The sequence below is a fragment of the Aotus nancymaae genome, unplaced genomic scaffold (assembly GCF_030222135.1).
Source record: "Aotus nancymaae isolate 86718 unplaced genomic scaffold, 86718_ANA_hifiasm-v0.15.2.pri h1tg000079l, whole genome shotgun sequence".
In the NCBI taxonomy this organism is placed as follows: domain Eukaryota; kingdom Metazoa; phylum Chordata; class Mammalia; order Primates; family Aotidae; genus Aotus; species Aotus nancymaae.
The window spans coordinates 9,720,995-9,740,394 of record NW_026988494.1 but is presented as its reverse complement, the minus strand read 5'-3'; the positions used below and the strand labels follow the sequence as shown (position 1 = coordinate 9,740,394).

General features: G+C 34.0%; 1 protein-coding gene across 1 annotated transcript in view; it reads left to right on the top strand.

Moving 5' to 3' along the window:
* TNKS (tankyrase) overlaps nucleotides 1–19,400 on the top strand; it is a 208,814-nt gene that overhangs the window by 93,525 nt on the left and 95,889 nt on the right. Inside the window, exons 4-5 of the mRNA XM_012468767.3 lie at nucleotides 11,719–11,755; nucleotides 12,496–12,571. Of these exons, the coding sequence (XP_012324190.1) occupies nucleotides 11,719–11,755; nucleotides 12,496–12,571 (113 nt within the window). The remainder of the gene's footprint in view (nucleotides 1–11,718; nucleotides 11,756–12,495; nucleotides 12,572–19,400) is intronic.

Below are 19,400 nucleotides of genomic sequence, written 5' to 3'. Positions count from 1 at the left end.
AGATTTAGATCAAAGAAGTGATAGTTCCTAACCTTTTTTGGGTCATGGACCATTTTAAGGAGCTAATAAAAGCACCTTTAGATCCACTCCTTAGGGAGAAAATACATTGCACATTTGAACATAAACTCAAATTTTGCCTATAGTTGTCAAGTATTTACAGAATTATTGAATTCCATGAAATTACCAGAGGTTAAGAACTTCTGACGAACACATAATGGTTATAAACATAATCTTAGAACAGCCTTGACACAATAAACTAGTTTGATATTCTCATGATTAAGACCCAGAATAAGCAAATAACTTGCCGAAAATTTTAAAACTATAGTGGCAAAGCTAGTACTGGAATCTGTGCCCTTTGACAGTGTTTTTGATTGAAATGATGTGGAGCGATTTCATGAAGGAAGTTATATGTAAGTTTGGCCATATGTTTTTGGGCAAGATTTTAACAAGTACAGATTGGAGCATAGGGATCATTGTCAACGTGAGTAAAGACATTCAGGAAAATGCAAGGTGTATTCAGGTAAAAGTAAGTGATGTAGAGTTTATAGTGTGTGTTGAGAAGGTGAGGTGGAATTGGGAACATTGAATAATAACTTTAAACAAATTTAGTCTATATTTTTAAAGGATTTTTAATGTTTGGCTGTAGGGTTGAACATTATTTTGTAAGATGGGAATGGAGAGTCCTGCATTTATACTATTTTGTTTATTATTATTATTGAGTAGGATAATAAGCTAATTAAAGCAGAAATTAATGTGGTAACTGAATTAAGGGCTAGAGACTAGGGATTCCATGTTGAGAAGGCATTTGTGGGACCAATAAAAAAAAAAGAGACTAGGGATTAAGGACTCGTTTCGGGATTAGCTACAGGACTGTTACAGGAGGTGGGTAAGAGGAAAAGTACATAAATAAATTATAGCAATAAGAATGGAAAGAAGAAAGTAGAGACAAAGCATTATATGGATTACAATGTAGCAGAACATGTAATTTAATGTGTTAGGTTAATGTGTGACTAGGGATATTACATATCTGTCAATGAGTGGCAAAATTAAAAATATTTACTTTTATGTTTAGATTAATACTTTGTCCAATAATCTTTCTGAACATAATCATAAGAGAAATCACTGTTGATTCAGCTTGGACTTAATGGATGTATTCAGACTTCACATATAGAGAAATACTCATTAATTTGGAATAACCTAATTAAATAATATAGTTTGTTTAGTAATTTAGTGGTTAAAATTTAACAGTCTTTGCTTCTTATGTAGCCAGTTTCAAGACAGGCATTGAGGGTTCGCAATTTGGTTAGGAGGAGTTTCAGACATTTTAAAGAAAATAATCTCCAAGAAAAGCAATTTTGCTAAATATTATATCTAAAAGACTATAAAAAGGGCTATTGAGATATAATGTCTATAAAACCAGTTTACTTTATTTTCCTAAGCATAATATTAACTTCAAAAAAAGAGATTCAATGCAGTTGAATGTTCACTTACTAAATATAATTAACCATTCTCTTATTATAAAGTTAATACTGTGGACTATTGTGATGTCATGATTGTTTTTGGTTTTAACTTGCTTCATTTTACCTTGATCATCTTTCTGCATTTTGTTCAGTTGAAAAGGAGATGTGTGAAAATGTTTATTATGATTTCAGAGAAATATGGAGGACTTTATAAGTTGAGGAAATGAAGAAGGCATGTTAGTGGTTTTTTTCAAAAGTTAGTTTGTGGTATTTTGCGTTGGGAAGTTGTTTTAAGTCTGTCCAAGTGTAAGTCAGAACACTTTTATTTGAAGTAGCAGAAAGGAGAAATAGAAGGTGGAAATGTTCAATTTTAGATCATAAAATTATCTGATTGGGAAACAGTTGCCTGTATATAGAGGGCATGAAGCCCCATATCAACTGTTTATATTAATTTTCTTATCTGAATATATTTAATTCCATCTCTTAATGTCAGCTTTATTGCATAGTTCCTTCTTATTTTAAATACCTAGTAAAATAGGGTATCAACATTTCTACCTAAAACAATGTTTACATTAATGAAATTTGAGTCATTCCTCCTCTTCTGGGTATGCTGGAATAAAGTTGTCTGCCTAGTTACCACTTGTTAGAGGGTAGATTTTAGATACATACGATTTTCAGTGCTTGGTGGTGGTAGCTTTTTGGTAGGTGAGAATTCAGAACTTTCTTGATCCTCTTGTTTTTTAGAAAGCTGATTAACCTGTGTTAAAATCAAACTTCATGCATACATAGCCTTGCTATCATGTACAGACACTGATGGTAACAGTTTTTCCAGGGTTAGGTTTTAGTTTATGTGTTACCTAGAACTTTATTGTAGAATTTGCTCATAAGAAATGTTTACCACCCTTTCTAAATATATATGGAATGCTTATTACCCTGAACCTAAGATAGCAAATATCGTTTTCTGTTTTTTTGTTGTTGTTGTTGTTGTTGTTGTTTAATGCAAATAACATAACAACTGGGAAGCAAAGAATTAAAAGATGTGCAAATTAGTTCAGGTCAGATGAATTGCCCCTATATGAGGCAAGGTTGGTATCTGCAGTGGTGAGATTATGGCAGTACTGTTCTCAGTAGTTAATTTTTTCTCTTTTTTTTTTCTTATTCTTTTCTGTAGGTAACAGATCCATATGTTTGAGAATTGAGAAGTATTCAGATTACAAAAAAAAGACATGGTTTGGCTATTTCTTAACAAAGTTAAACATATACTTCTGATATAATCCAGCAACCCCACTGCTAGGTACTTACCCAAGAAAAAATGAAGTCATTTGCTCATACAAAATACTCTCTGTGAATGTTTCCAGTAGCTTTATTCATAATAACCCAAAGACATTTGGAAACAACCCAAATGTCTACCAGCTGGTGATTGAATAAACAAATTGAGATACATTCATATAATGGAATATAACTTAGCAATAAGAAGGAACAAAGTACTGATGTGTTCAACAATATGGACGAACCTCAAAAGCATTTATACTAAGTAAAAGATGCTAGAATCAAAAGTTTTTGTATTCTATGATTCCATTTACATGACTGAAGGGACAGAAGTTAGATCTGTGGTTGCCATGGAGGGGGATTGGAGTAGAAGATTGATTTCAGAGGGGCCTGACAAAACTTTTTGGTGTGATGGAAATGTTCCTTTCTTTAAGTGCAGTGGTCACATAGCTGTGTAAGTTTTTCAGAATACATAGAACCATCTCAAAAGGTGAATTTAACTATGTGCAAATTATACTTCAGAAAACAAATAAGAAAACACACAGTTTAATAGTAGTCACCCCTTATCCACAGTTTCACTTTTCAAGGTTTCAGAGACCCGTGGTCAACTGCCTCCCAAAATATTAAGTGAGAAATTCCAGAAATAAACAATTTATAAGTTTTAGATGGCATGCTGCTCTGAGTGTGATGATGAAATCTCACACAGACCTGCTTCATTCTGCCTAGGTCATGAACCCTTCCTTTGTTCAGTGGATCCATGCTGTCCACAGCCCCTGCCTTTTAGGGACTTAGTAGCCATCTCGGTGATCAGATTCAGCGTCCTGCTATTGCAGCGCTTGTGTGCAGGTAATCCTTATTTTACCTCATAATTACCCAGAAGCACAAGAACAGTGATGTTGGCAATTGTTACAGTTATTCTATTTTATTAGAGATTATTGTTAATCTCTTACTATGCCTAGTTTATAAATTAAACTTTATAATGGGTATGTATTATTGGAAAAAACATATATAGGGTAGGTACTGTCCTCAGTTTTAGGCGTCCACTTACATAATGGGGGAGCTTGGAATGTATCCCCGTGAATAAGTGGGGGATACTGTACATCTACCATGTATTACAAAACATCCCCTGTGGAGTCTGGGGCTGTACTCTGTAACAGTAATATTTCTGCAGTAAAATATATGATAGCTATGCTGTGTAGCTGTGTACACTAAATGAGTCAAGTTTTGCTGCCATCTGAGTTTTTAGAGCTTTTTGCGTTTCAGATTTGCAAATAAGGGAGTGTGGATTGATGGCTATAGAAAAAGGATCACTGATACAGAACAAAATATAAAAACTATTGCCAAATTGTTTTGGATCAAATAGGGAATATACTTTTCCAAATCACTTTTTATGGAGCAGGCACTGTGATAGTAAAACAAACAAACAAAAACAAACTAATATCTCACTTCCCCCAGTCCCAGCTGCCATTAACACAGGTAGTTGATGGCTTAAGTAATAGTGGACGTCCTGAGCTCCCAGACTGAATACGTAGCATCATAACCTGCCATGCTCAGAGAGAGTTCTCTCCCTCCTTCCATCTTTCCTTCCTCCTTTTTTGTCTTCTATTTAATATATCAGAAAGTTCTTTCATGTGTACTGTGATCACAAATGTTGTTTTCTTTTAAAGTATCGGCACACTTTGCAGAAAGTCCCACAGGTTAACACATCTTCTAGAGGAACACCTCTTTTGGCTTTTAATATCCAATTTAAAGAATGTATGTATCTGATAATACCATCTTATTTTGGCTGATGAGTATTTATTGACACACATGTTGATGGCTACAATTGATACCATATCAGAAACAAGTACAAATGATTGGAAATCCTGCTAAGTGTCAGGAAATGGGATGTGTATCTTAGATGTTACTCGGACTAAGAGAGGCCATATTACTGCATCCTGCATAAAAGCTTTTACAAAGTTTTGTTATATGAGTGTTATATTGTGTTTTTAAAATGTTTTAGGACATTGGTTGAGGTTTTTGTGTTGACATTTAATATATTACCATTTTTATGACATAAAAATAATATCATTTTTATGACAAAATTATGACATAAAAATTGTAATACAGGATAAAAGAATTGTATTTGTGGGCCTTTTACCTTTGGAATTTTTTTTCTCAGCTGCCATGCAGGGGTTGGGGGGTTCATTTCCATTTTCCTAAAGAATTGGAAAACTTATCAAATAATAACTTCTTAGTTTATCTCTAGTTCCATACTTTGGAAAAAAATCTTTTAACAAGTCTATAAAGATTAGAATTATTGAAAAAGTAACTTTCTTTTGAAAGAGCTGGTTTCTGTTTACCTTCAAAAGCATTACTACACGTTTAGAATTGTTAACCAAATAGATAGTACAGGTTAGGTCAAATTGTTTTACTGCTTACTGTACAATTTTTAGGTGCTACTTTTTATGACAGTTTGGTGGAGTTTTTTTTTTTTCTCAAATAACTTTTTTTTTTAAGTCTTTTTAAAGCAATATTAAAACCACCTTAGAAAAACTTCTTACCAATACTGCGACTCAAATACAGGATGGAAATTTAAGAACTGAAACTTAGAAATCATTGAACTTGTTCATTTTCCAGATGACAATAAAATGAAGGTTCTCTCAAGGATGAAGTGATTTACCCAAGGCCACACAAATAAAGCAATGGCAGAGCTAGAACTTATTCTAGATCTGTTATCATTCAGCCCAGCATTTTTTCACGTTTCATAGTAATGAAGTAGTTGTTTGGTGTTCAGTAAGAAAAAAATAAAAGCTTATGTTTTGGTAGTGATAATTTTGAGAGTAAAAAGTATAAAAAATGGTTATTAGGGTAAAAGATAACTTCTTATAAGCTCATTAAAAACACTGCAAATTTTCATGGTCCAATAAAAGTTTCAGCTCTCCTGGCAAATGGTCTCTCTGCACTGTTCAGTATGGAGGTACTAGCTAGTTACCTGTGCCTGTCGAATACCTGAAATATAGCTGGTGTGACTGATGAACAGAATTTTTATCTTTATATAATTTTAATGTATTTAAATGTAAGTGACATTTAAATATATTAAATGTATTTAGTGGAGTGGCTAAAATATTGGACAATGTAGAGATTATGTTGGTACAAAGCACAGTTGATGTTCTAGAGGATAAGGAAAGGATCTCTACCAGGAGAATACTCTGTTCAAACTTAGAATTTAAGGACCGCAAAGTAGTGTGTTTAGAATGGATGTTTGGTGTTTAGATTGGCCATGATTCTAGACTTAATTGGTAGTATGGACTTTGAAGCCAGTATCAGAATGAGTAGAAAGATTTGATAGGATTAAAAACTACAAAGAAGGCATTGAGAGCTGTGACAACTTTGTAATTTACCCCTAGCTGTTCTGAATATATTCTTGAAAGGTCCTAGAGTGAAATAATACCGGTGTATCTGGGACCTATGTTTATATATAGCAGAGTATTAGTCTGTTTGAAGATGGCTTTGAGAGGAAGACCTAATTCTGATTCTTGAGATTAGATTACTTCCTGGTGCTTTAGCTCAATTTCTTCCACAGCCACATAGCTGGTTCTTAATTTTCAAATCTACTAGTGAAAACATGATGGGATATGTCACCTAAATTAATATTTTATTCTTTACATATGTTGTCAGTTTAGCTGCAAGAATCAATTCATCTCTCAATTTGCTGGTACCTTGTTGAGAAAACATCTATATCAGAATTACCAATTCATGGTACTACTTAGCACTCTGTAACATAAGAGTCCCTACATTAAACTGATAATTAAGATTCTTGACTGAAGTCTTTACATACTTCTTCCCTTGAGATGCCTAGTAAGTTCAGGAATTAAGGTATGCTATGGGAAATGCAAAATGCATTGATCACTGGAATAGACCCCAGTGAATTTTCTTTATTCCTGAAATTCCCTTGGTCCAATAGCCTTTGCTTGCAATTGCAAGCTCATCTGTAAATTCAAATGCTTTAAAGTAGTTATGATGGAAATTTTTGGCTTGCTAAATTTATGTGTTTAACCTATTTAAAGCTAATAATTGTTATTGTTTTTCAAGTTGTTTGATTGTTGTTACTATTTATTACTCTCTCCTTTTGCTTACATGGCTTTATCCAGAGCTCAGATTTGTTAGTTTGTGCTCACATTTTAGCCTAGTGCAGGGTCTGACAAATAATGGATAATACTTAGTGAAACCTAAGACAATCTGTTTAACTACCTTGGCACCAGTTTCATTAACTGTAAATGAATATGTTACAGATGATCCCTTAGGAGAGTGGTCCTGATTTTGGGGGTGAGGTGACATGGAGAAAGGGTGACTTTCAAATAACATCCTTCCACTTTTTTTTTTTTTTTTTTTTTTGAGACAGTGTCTCGCACTGTTACCCAGGCTGGAGTGCAGTGGTGTGATATCAGCTCACGGCAAACTCTGCCTCCCAAGTTCAAGTGATTCTCCTGCCTCATCCCCCCAGTAGCTGGATTACAGGCACCCACCACCACACCCAGCTAATTTTTTGTGTTTTTAGTAGAGAGAGGGTTTCACTATGTTGGCCAGGCTGGTCTCAAACTCCCGACCTCGTGATCTGGCCTCCTTGGCCTCCCAAAGTGCTGGGATTACAGGTGTGAGCCACTGCCCCCTGCCCCTTCCACTTTTATATAATGCAAGGTGTTACTTATAGGTTTGGATACCAGGCATAATGGTTGAAAGAGAAAAGTCAGAATTTATTTTTTTGAGATGGAGTTTCACTCTTGTTGCCCAGGCTGGAGTGCAATGGCGTGATCTCAGCTCACTGCAATCTCTACTCTCGGGTTCAAGAGATTCTCCTGCCTCAGTCTCCTGAGTAGCTGGAATCACAGGCATCCGCCGCCCAGCTAATTTTTTTGTATTTTTTATAGAGACAGGGTTTCACCATGTTGGCCAAGCTGGTCTTGAACATCTGACCTCAGGTGATCCACCCGCCTTGGCCTCCCAGAGTACTAGGATTACAGGCATGAGCCACCGTTCCCAGCCCAGAATCCTTTTTTTGCCTCTCATTGCTTTAAGAATTTGTGGTCCCACGTTCATAATCTTTCCATGCTATTCCATCTAAACAAAACCAAATCATTTATTTTTACGAAATTGTCTACTTTGATCTGGTCAGTTGCTGAAGAAAGGGGCAAAAGCCCTTAAAATGTTAAAATTGAGATAAGTCAATAATCATGACTTCTACTTATTGATGTAAGTTTTCTTCATTTTTACTCAAAAAGTAATTTTGGGCTGGTTGTTGGCTCATGCCTGTAATCCCAGCACTTTGGGAGGCTGAGGTGGGCAGACCACAAGGTCGGGAGATCGAGATCATCCTGGCTAACACAGTGAAACCCCGTCTCTACTAAAAATGCAAAAAATTAGCTGGGTGTGTTGGCACGTATCCGTAGTCCCAGCTACTCAGGAGGCTGAGACAGGAGAATCGCTTGAAGCTGGGAGGTGGAGGTTGCAGTAAGCCTAGATTGCGCTACTGCACTCCAGCCTGGATGACAGAGCAAGACTCTGTCTCAAAAACAAAACAAAACAAAAAAAAACAGTAATTTTGCCTTTACACTAAGTGAAAGAGAAGCTATTTCTGACTGCTCCAGAAAAATAAAACGATAGTTTATTTTTTTCTTCGTTCTAATAACATAGCTCTTTAACACATCAGCCTCGTATCTCTCTCTCTCTCTCTCTCTCTCTCTCTCTCTCTCTGTGTGTGTGTGTGTGTGTGTGTGTGTGTGTGTCTTTGCATTTTTCATATTATTACTTATTTTACCAGAAAAGATAATTTAGACTTTGGAAAGTAAACTTTTCAGCTTACTTTTTAAAATTCCATTTACTTTTATTCTAATGAAGAAAGGTTTTAAGCCATCTCTTCATTTCTGGGTGCTATTATCTTGACTATAATTGCCTAGTTTCCTTTCTGGCTGATCTATTGCTCATCTTTATCTGGATGTTATTAAAGAATATATATGCTCTGTAGAGCACCATAGTCTCAGCCGGAATATTTTCAGATTCTCAGGTAAAATGAAACAGAACTGGTGCTTTGGCTGTTAAGTAAGTAGCTCAGATTTGTTATCAGCGAGTGTGAGAGGCTCTAAATTCATTATGTTAGCTGTTCCTGCGAGCTAGCATTTGAAAAATAGCTTCAGCTGTTTATGGATTGTGGTCCTTGGGCACCAGATAGTGGATGCTAGAATGTATTGCAGAAAAGCTGATTAAAGTACCAGGATCTCTAGCAGGAAGAGTAGAAAGTCATTTGTAATTCCTGTGTCTGACTCTGTTGGATGCACTTACATATTTGGTTTGGTTTATTATCAGCTTATCCAGGAAGCTTTGGTTTATTATCAGCTTATCCAGGAAGGAATAACATTTTTGCAAAAATGTGCCTTTTGGTGAAAACATCAATAAACTATGCTTGATGAGAAGTTTATGTAGGCAGACTGATTTGAACTTTGAGGTTCCCAAATACTATGAACTTAAAGTAGCCACTATTGAAATTTAACTCAGTGAAACATGACTCCAATAAGTGAAGTAATAAAACTGGAAAGTTTTATCAGAGAACGTATACTTTAAAATATAGACTGTCAGAATTTACTTGTTTTCTTTTTTTTTTTTTTGCCCACCTTCCTCTCCAACAAAAGTTTACTGAAGTACAGTATGTAAATATTTTATGTAATCACAAAATTTGCAGATTTTTAAGTATATTTTGCACTCCACTTGTTAAAATATGGCAGGATTTTTTTTTACTACTTTCAAAGTAAAGTTCAAATTTCTTAGCTTAGAGAGACATTCATGACGTTTCCACTTCTTCTCTGTCTTGTCCATACCCATTCCTCTGCGAGTGTCCTTTACTTCAGGTACTCAGAGCCACTTACAACCATTCCCCTTCTCCTCTCTTTCACTGTGGTCACTTCTCCCTGACCCTGCTTCACCTGAGGATTACTTGTCCTTCTTTCAAAACTGTTCAAGTTTCCCCTTTTCTTGGAAGGCTTCCTTGACCCCCAACTACCCTTCCAATCATTTATCCCATTTAGACTGGCTGGTAAACGCTATAGCACTTCATAAGATTTCTTTATACTCTACTCTAATAATTTGTTTATTCATCTGTCTCCTTTAATAATATTCCTTGAGGTCAGAGATGATAGTATCTTTTGGTTTAAAATCTGGCATATAGGCCTGTTAAACAAATGTGACTCAACAAAATTAATAAATTTTGTAGATACATTCTGTAATTTGATTTATTTTGATCCTGGTTCTGTAGACATTGGGGGGTATGGGTTATGCCATTTTCCTCACAAGGAGCTTTTTAAGTTGACTAACTTCCATATTGCTTCCTAAAATGTTTAACAAAGGTAGGTCTTGGGCTTTGGGAAGGCAGGAACTTTATTGGATGGAGGATATAATGATATAACCTTTTCTCTATCAGATGGCTAAAAAAAATCTGAAATAGAATTTATGGGAAATTAGAAAAACCAACTGTATGATCATGAAATTGTATATTTTAGCTTATATTCTTAAACTTATAACTTTATTGGTATACAAAGTTCCTTTAACAGAAAATAGGTATTTAACAACCTTTACTTTGAAAATACCTGTTTATAGTTTCTAGATTTTAACCTAATCTTAATCCAAGAGGCAAGACAAAGTTAAAGCTAAAGAATATTTGCTAATAATGGGTTATAGCAGTTAAGTATGTGCTTCGTAGCCTTGAGGTGTCTTTGTAATATGTGCATCAATATTCTGCATTCTGTAGCAAAACAAACAAAATGGAAAGTCCATATTTACACGTAAGATTTTAAAAAAATTATTTAATCTTATTTCATGAAAGAATGATAACATTTTCATTTAGTCTAATGTTTTATTATGTGCACACTTTATGTTTGCTTTAGTGTAATTATTTGTTAAGATACTTTGTGTAATTATTTCTTTAGTGATGTAGCAAACTAAATCAGTGTATTATAGCTGAATCATAGTCCTGGCTGTTCTTTTTTATTTATGAAGGAACAAATGCTGTATTATTTAACATCCCTTGTCCTTCAGTTGAGCTTGCAAAAGAAATTTGTTTGTTAGATCTTGAATACTCTAAGAAATTTGTTATGGATGGTTTTTAATTTTTTTTCTGTTTTCAGCATTTGATATATTTTTAAAATTCATTATGATAAAATAGAATGAGGAAAAATTAGATAGTAGTTAGATATCTGCTCATTCTCAAAGACCCCAACCTCCTTAAAAAATATATTTTTAACATTTATTATGTGTTAAAATTTGGTATTGAATTTATATGAAATATTAAGATTATGGCATGTTGGAATATTATTGCCATTTAAGAATGTGTTCACTGTTTTGGTTTTTGGAGCACTGCCTCCAAGAGGTTCATGGCATTTGGTACGTAGTTCACGTATTTCTAGTCTACAGACCTTCCCTATCGAGTCAAAGGCTTCGTGGTTCTGATATTTGCATTTTCTGCTGCTATGAAGCTCAACAATAGTAATTAATTTTTTTTAACTTTCCGTGCCATTACCAATAAAACTTCAGTTTTTAGAAGCCTAGTAATTTGTACCTTTAAAGAGCCATATTATTTTGCTTTTGTCTCAGAATGTATTATGCTTCACAAGTATACTGTGACAGCCTGAATAGAAAACGGGGGAGGGGACATTGTCTTCAGCTGGCATGCTGTTATCAGAGGGAATGTGTTTCTGGACACGAGATTTAGCATTCATTGGTTGTCTGAAGAAAGCTATTTCATCTGAGGATTGGACAAGAAGCTGCGTCAATTTGCTGCCCGTCTCCAAGGCACTGGTGATGCTGCCTTCACAAGCTGGCTAACGTCACGGCTCCATCACCCAGCGGGGTGTGGACTCTCTTTTTCTGTTCTTCTCTATTTAATTCTCTATTTGCTGCCTACTGCATTTCTTAATCTGTCTTCTGCCAAATGCTAACAGCATGATATTTTGCAATCATCTAGGTGAATACAAGAAAGACGAACTCCTAGAAGCTGCTAGGTAAGTGATTCCATTCATTTTAAGTGTGTATAATGCATTAAGCAAGAGGAGGAGGAGGGCAGGTGGAGGAGTATAACAAATATAACGTTAGTGTCTTGCTTGGATTTTATGCAATTATGGAGATACTAAATATATACTTTATTTTCCATGATTACTGTATATAATAAAATCTTTCATGTGGTGATGATTATAAGGTTAGTTTTATTTGGAACATTTCTTAAGGTACCTGCAAACCCTTGTTTGCCAGCTTTCCCAGTGATATTCTTAGAGTATTTAAATACCTATATCTTCATTTTCTTCTGAAGATTTTTTTCTAGCAAAGCTTGAATGAAGAGCAAAACGTAAATGTTAAAATTCTCATCTATTTTTTTTGTTGTTGTTGTTCTTGGTCATTTATAATTTAATTCGCTATTTACAGCATTGTGCATGTATTTTTTAACTCCAATGTTTTAGTTCATTTATCAGAATAAAGTTTGTTTGTAATTAGGAAGATGACTTTATATAGATAAATAAAACAAAAATGTAGAAAGCCGTATTATCTAAGATACATCACTATACAGTGATTAACAGGAATTAATTAGAAATATATTAATTGAATTGAATTTTGCAATTGAATATTGTGATTCATATAAAAGAAATCAAAGCAAACCCATATTTTACTCTTGTGTGAAAAAATTATTCATAAATATTCATAAGAAGCTTTGTAATTTTATAGGAATTGACTTACTACCTTTTTGTAGGAGTGGTAATGAAGAAAAACTAATGGCTTTACTGACTCCTTTAAATGTGAATTGCCATGCAAGTGATGGGAGAAAGGTGAGTTATTTTACATATAATCCTCTTTAATTGCCTTGCCACAAAATTTTTTGAACATGGCATATATGTATATATATGCACGTATACCTACATGGCTTTATTTTTACTGGCATCTTTTTGCTGTAAATGAAATGCTGCTATATCTGTTATTGGCAGTTGTGACATATTCTTAGAACTGGTGAAGCATGGATCTTAAGTAAGGCTTTTCTCTTAAATGTCAGACACTGCAAGTTATTTGTTGCATGGAACTGCAGCTTTTTCAGTGATTAAAATTACAACATATGCTATTTTCTGTGTATGATAATGGAAACTGGAAATATGTGTGTCCTAGTTACCCATCTTTGTTAAGACATTTCCGTTTCTGGTTTCTTATTTGGCAGAAGAAGATTTGTTTGCTAGACACCAACACTTTTTCCATTAAAGCTGAGAAAATGCTGTTAATGATGGTTTTACATCTATGTAACAGCTCTGCTCTTTTATTATTATTTGTATTGGCTAAGTTTTAATTCTGGAATATTGAGAGAAAATAGATTAAAACAGAGAGGAATATTCTATACAGTTGCCATAAACGTAAGGTAATATATAAAGTATACAGCCGGCAGCATCATTATCTACTTTGTATTCTTGCTGAAGATAGACTCAAATGTAATCCGTTATGACCTTTAGTAATTACAAGTTTTGCAGTGATTTACCTAATAGACATTGAAAATCAAAGCACTCTATACTATAAAGTTGGTTTTTTTAAATGAGTATTCATTTTTTAATATTAGCAGATGGCCTTTATTTCTAAAAACCTAAAATGTTTTTAAAGACACATTGCAAATATTGAGGAAAATTATCTTATGCCTGATATTTAAAGAATGAATTTTTTACATTATTTACAGTGAAAATGTTATGGCAAATATCCGGATAGATGGTACCTCTGAGAAACATTAAACTATTTTGCTTTTTAAAAAATGACTTTTCTGTGAGTGATAATTTTGCAGATCAAATTTTTGTGTGCTTCCCCACTTTTTCTCTATTTTAATTAAATCCAAAAATAGTGGCAAGGAATTGAGTCTCTCGGAATATAATTTGTGTTAATTTGTTATTGTAGATAAGTCGTACATTGTTATATGGCCCAGTGAGCATTTTGTTTCTCTGTGTAATTTGGGGAGAGACTTCTACCTTCATGGAAGGTTAAATTACATATATCAAGCTATAAACTAGCAAAGATTTACTCAGCACTATTGCTTACTTTTGGGAAGTGTTTTTAAATGGTAATTGTTCATTTTTCCTTCAGTTTTGAAGTTTCTCTAGGGAATTTAACACTCTTGTGTGCACTTTAAACTCCAGATTTTATTTGGATCCTCCAAGTAGATAAAGTGATTTCTATCACTGTGCAAAAAAGGGCCTTTTTATCTGTGGTTAAATGCAGCTGTTTTTAGACAGAGCTTGTTTCAAGCCCAGCCTATGTCTGTTTTCCATAACCATTTTAATACTACAGAACTTATGTGAAATTACTATAGCAGGAGTCGCTTTCCGACATGGCCTCATTCTCCTTTCCTTACCCTTCTACTCTGACGGCCACATTCCTAGTGCAGTAAATCATAATAATTAAGGAGCATGATCCTTGATACTTAACAAATTATCTCTTCTCCCTGCTTTATCTCCTACACAAATGTATGGAACTCATTAATTTTTCCTTTTCCTTAAAGGAGAATATACTTGCTTTTAGCTAGAACCAATGTATTTCTCATCCAAATTCCTGTGGCTCCTTTTCTATATTACCCTATGCATTTGGAGTTCCTTAAAGTATAGTTCATGAATGTTATCTTTTACTTCTCTATTAGCGCTCGTTTTATTTTGCACAGGACCAAGGCTGTCACTTTGTGTATAGTAAAAGCTTTGAGTATGACTCTGTTGTTCCTTGATAAACATAATTTTATCCTCTGAGTGAGAAAAATATCTACTATTTGTCATTTGGAAAATTAAATCAGAAGTATGTGAATGGGAGATTTTATTTTTTTTGTTATTATTACTAATATTCTATTAATTTATTTTGGGGTACTTATAACATGGGGAAGAACTGTATACTTTATAATGTATAGAACATTTTTAAGAACACTCTTCAAGTATTATTATTGTACCAAAGGATTCCTAAAATATAAATAATGCAATAATATTGCAAAATGTACTCTTATACTTTTTTAGATTATCAGGTTTTTTTTTTTTCAAATTAAATTAGATAGCAAATTAGACTTAAGCATTTATTAGGTTTTAGTGCTATGCATATAAGAAATCATTAACAATTGCTCAACTGTATGATTTAAATTGAATAATACCCATATTTAGATATTATTCTCATTTACGGCACAGAGTAATTCTTATTAAATGTACCAGTTGCAATAAAGCCACAAGGTGTGAAATGTTCTGGGTGCTAGTGGAGATTGGGACAAGATCCCTTAGTTATGCCAATATCTTTTATTTTCTTCCTGTTGTTATCAAGAAAACAGGTAGACAAATCTAGCTGCTTAAATTACAAGTATCTGTCTTAGATATGTAGTCCTTTTTTAGAACATTTGCATGTGTTTATTTAGAATTAGAAAGTCAGATTGTGTGATGAGAGGATAAAGGTGCTTTTTCATATATAGTAAGTAAGGCATATAGAGTTTTATTTCCTGAATTTCATTTTAGAATACAGTGCAGAACCGAATCCTTTTTTGGAGGTTTCCTAAATTACTGTATTATTGCTTAACTGAGCCCTTTTCTGTCTTAGTTTTTACTACAATTCTTGGTTTGTAAGTTTAAAAAGCCCATGAAAATGGTAATTTTGAAATGTTTTTGGAAAAGACAGTGGTTAGTAGGTGGAGAATTTGCCTAGAGATATGTGGGGGTTTGAGACTTTAGGTTTTTTTCAATGTAATATGTGGGATTATACAATGAGAGTGTAAATTTTAAGTACTCTCTTAATTCTATACTGTGACTTGATGATTATCTAATTAGGTAGTATGTGAGAAGTTAATGTTTTTATTTCCCAAAGCCAATTGTTTTCCTAACCTTTAGAATTCTGAAAATTATAAAATATCAGTAAGGTTTTATACAGTTTGTATTATTAGTATGCTTTTATTTTACACATAAATCAAAACTGGTTCTTGGCTACACCAGAAATTTTATTGGCTTTTCTTTTCTCCCTAAAAAAAGACAGAGATTTTCTTTGTTCTAAAATGCCACCTTTATACAATCATGTACGTGTTATAATGAAGGCCACTTTTAGAGACATAGGGACATAGATATTATTTAATCATCTTCTATCTTCTGCCAGTGTGATTAGTCATAACAGTCTACAATTCATTGTTGCCATTAGGTGAACTAGAACCTTAAGACAGATTGTTCCCTTTCTAGAATTCTTTATTCCTGTATTTTCAAACTTGGATTTCTTGACCTTTTATCTCCCTTTACAGTGTTCTATATCAGTATCAGATGTTCTATTAGCAATTATCCACATGTTCTGGCCTTGTTTGATGTCTAAATTTAAGGTGGTAATATTCTCTTGTTTTCCAGTGTTAATTTTTAGACGGATGCCTTTTATAATAAATGAAAATAAATATTTGAATACAATTAGTCCAACAGTCAACTCTTTTGAGAGTTCTTTGTGGTTCCTCTCTGTGTTATTCTCCTTTCCTAACTGTCTTTATTCCCTTCTAAAATAAATTGTCCTAAATTTATCCACTCATCATCTTAACAAGCAATAGGTAGGGGTTAGGGATTATTGCACATAGTCCCAAATAGAAATAATATGTATCTTTGAATATATCTACGTGCCTACTATTGCTATGATTATATGTCACTAAATAATTGAAAGTAACCAATATTTGATAGGTGCTTTTAAAATAGTATTTCCAGTGTAATTTTGAGTATTTCAGATTTCCTTCTGCTCCTTTCATTCATTCATTCCACCAACAGTTAATACCTATCATGTGTAGGGCACTGTGCTTAGTGCTATGGGAGGTAACCATATGGTTGGTGGTACTGGTTCACAAGGAGCTCAAAAATTGGTAAAATGATTAAGACATTGTGGAGGACATTGAAGCTAATGCACTAAGATGATACAATATTCCTTTTGCTGTGATACAGTTTTAAAGTGCTGATTTCCAGGCCCTTTTATTTTTAAGGCTTTAGTATTTAGTATACCCTTCTGTAAGAAACCAGAAATTTAGATGAACAGGTAATTAGAAGAACATGATTTTAATTCAGAAAAATTAACTGAAGGATTTCTTTAAATGTCAACTTTCTGTAAATATTTGCTTCCAAATAGTTAATAATGGAGAAGACTGGAAACAGAGAAAAGTGAAGTGTTTGAAAATTACTTTCAAAAGGAAATCAATCAGAACTAAAGTAGAATTTAGTGCTGTACCTTGAAGATACCATAGACAAACTATGATAGGGCAAATAGACTATAAGGTCAGAGGGACTGGGTTCTATTCATAGCTCTTCTGCTTTCCAAGTGTGTATCTATGGCTCTCAAGTTTTTAGTTTACTCATTCACAAATGGAAATAACTATACCCATTCCACGAGGCATTTGAGAAGATTAAGTGAAATAATGTGGTCAGTGTACCTAGTACAGTTTGTAGCACACAGTAACCTTTAGTAAATTGGATCCCTACTACTTTGATAATTTTTTTTGAAACTTTCAAATGTATCTAGAATGGACACTTACATAATTTTAAGTACTCCAATGTGCCCCTTTTCTCCCCTTAAATGTCCTTATTATCCAAGCTCTGTCCCAGGTGGCTTCGGATAAAATAAGTTATAGATTGCCTGGTTATCTACAAAGCATATAATTGAATTAATTCAGTTGGAGCTTGGCCTTCACCTCCTTCACCCAGAGTCACATTTAATAAATAAAGTTGTTTAAATTAGCAGCTTATAAACTCAGAAATACATTCTTGAGATATATGCCCATTAGTAAATATATGTTGATTAAAAATTAGTATCTGGCTGAAAATAGTGCCATATATGGAATTCCATAAAGCCCATCCAATGAAGAACAAGAAAGATGTAGGATTAGTGTAATTCTTTGTATCTACATTTAAGTTTTAGGTTGTAGAGTTTCTCATTATTCTTAATCAGTAGCCCCCTCCCTCAGTATAACTTTTCTCCATACTATATTTGGCTAGGATTTTAACAATCTTTATGTGGTAGGTTGTTACTTTGGAGATGTCTCAGTAAACCACACCTTTTATTATGCATGCCCTAGTCTAGTTCCCTGCCACATTGACTTTGAGCTTAGCCTGGGACTGCTTTGAATAAAATAATGCACAAGTGATACTCTGTCCTTTTTAGGACAAGCTCCTGGTTGTCCTGGCAGCTGCTAGTTTCTTTTCTTTGTAATTCTTCTTCTTGGAACCGTGCTGCCATGACATGAGGCAGCCCGAGCAGCCATGTGATGAGGTCCATGTGAAGAACTGAGGCCCCTAGCTAGCAGACCCACTTGAGCTCCCGTGAAAGCTTCTTAATGATTCTAACTATCCACACATCCTAGACAATTTAACCCCATCTGAGTCCCAAATCCATCCCTAGGGGGACATCAGCAATCCTAGCACCATAGCTTATGCCACATAGAGCTGAAGACCTGCCCAGGTAACTTACCACTGTTGGAATAGTTTGTTATACAGTAATAGATAACTGAAATACTTGACTAAAATAAAATAAAACTCAATGCTTATCTATTGGGCAAGAAAGATTGCATCTTTTTTTCAGATAGGTTACTGAAAATGATTCTTTCATAACTTGGAAGAATAAGTGAAGAATTTAAAATATCTTCCCAAATATAATTACATGTTTCGATATGTTGAGTTCCTTAGAATTTATATCTTACAATTTAAGTATTTTTCTCCCTCAGAATGCAAAAACATAATTTTATGTGCATCTTTTGGGGCCATGGTATTTTGGGAAAAAGCAGGAACTTGAAGCTAGAAGACCAGATTTCAGGTTTCAACTGTTATTAGCCATGTGTTCATGGCAAGTTTTATTATATCTTTGAGTTCTCAATTTTTTTAGCCTAAAAAAAATGAAAGATTTGGGCCATGTGAGCTCTAACATACCTTTTAACTCTAACATTTCAAGATTATATTTTGTTTGTTACTTATTTTTCAGCAGAGTTAGTAGCAATTACCCATAATGCAGAATTGAATTTCATAAGAGACTGTAGCCTCACACTGGAGAGGACACTCATGGTATCTGCAATAAAATTTATGTAGAGCCCTCTCCCTCTTTAAGAAAGAAAGTATTAGCATTACCTGGGGGCCCATATCTGGCTCTCCCTGACCTATAGTTACCTTTATCATTCTTCATTCTTGCCAAATCTTGGTAGATAAAAGGTCATACCAGTTTTAAATTTCCAACTTTTATAGATCATAGTTCAGATGTTCCTTGGGATTACAAGAAGGTCAAAATGCAGTAAGTCTGCATTAGGGAACTCTTCAAATACTTTAGCGTTAATTGTGTATGTAATCAAATCACTTTTTCAGGTACATCTTGCTGAGCAATGCATGCCTTACTGTAGTGCCAAAATCCCTTAGAGCAAGTTTTCTTGCCTACTTACATTGGGATATATTGTATAAAATCTTTTTGCTTATGTATATTCATTTTGTACCAATAAGGGTTTGAAAATGTCTTTTTTTATTTTTCATTAGGGAATTGCTTCTACTAAAACAATCTCTATTTTGTCAAGCATGACATTTCTACTGGTAAGGGTAATTAGTACCCATGCGAACTGTGCTGTTTTCTCTGTTGGAGAAATGAATTTGTAGGGGACCGACCACAGTGTTAAAAAGCAGCAAAATG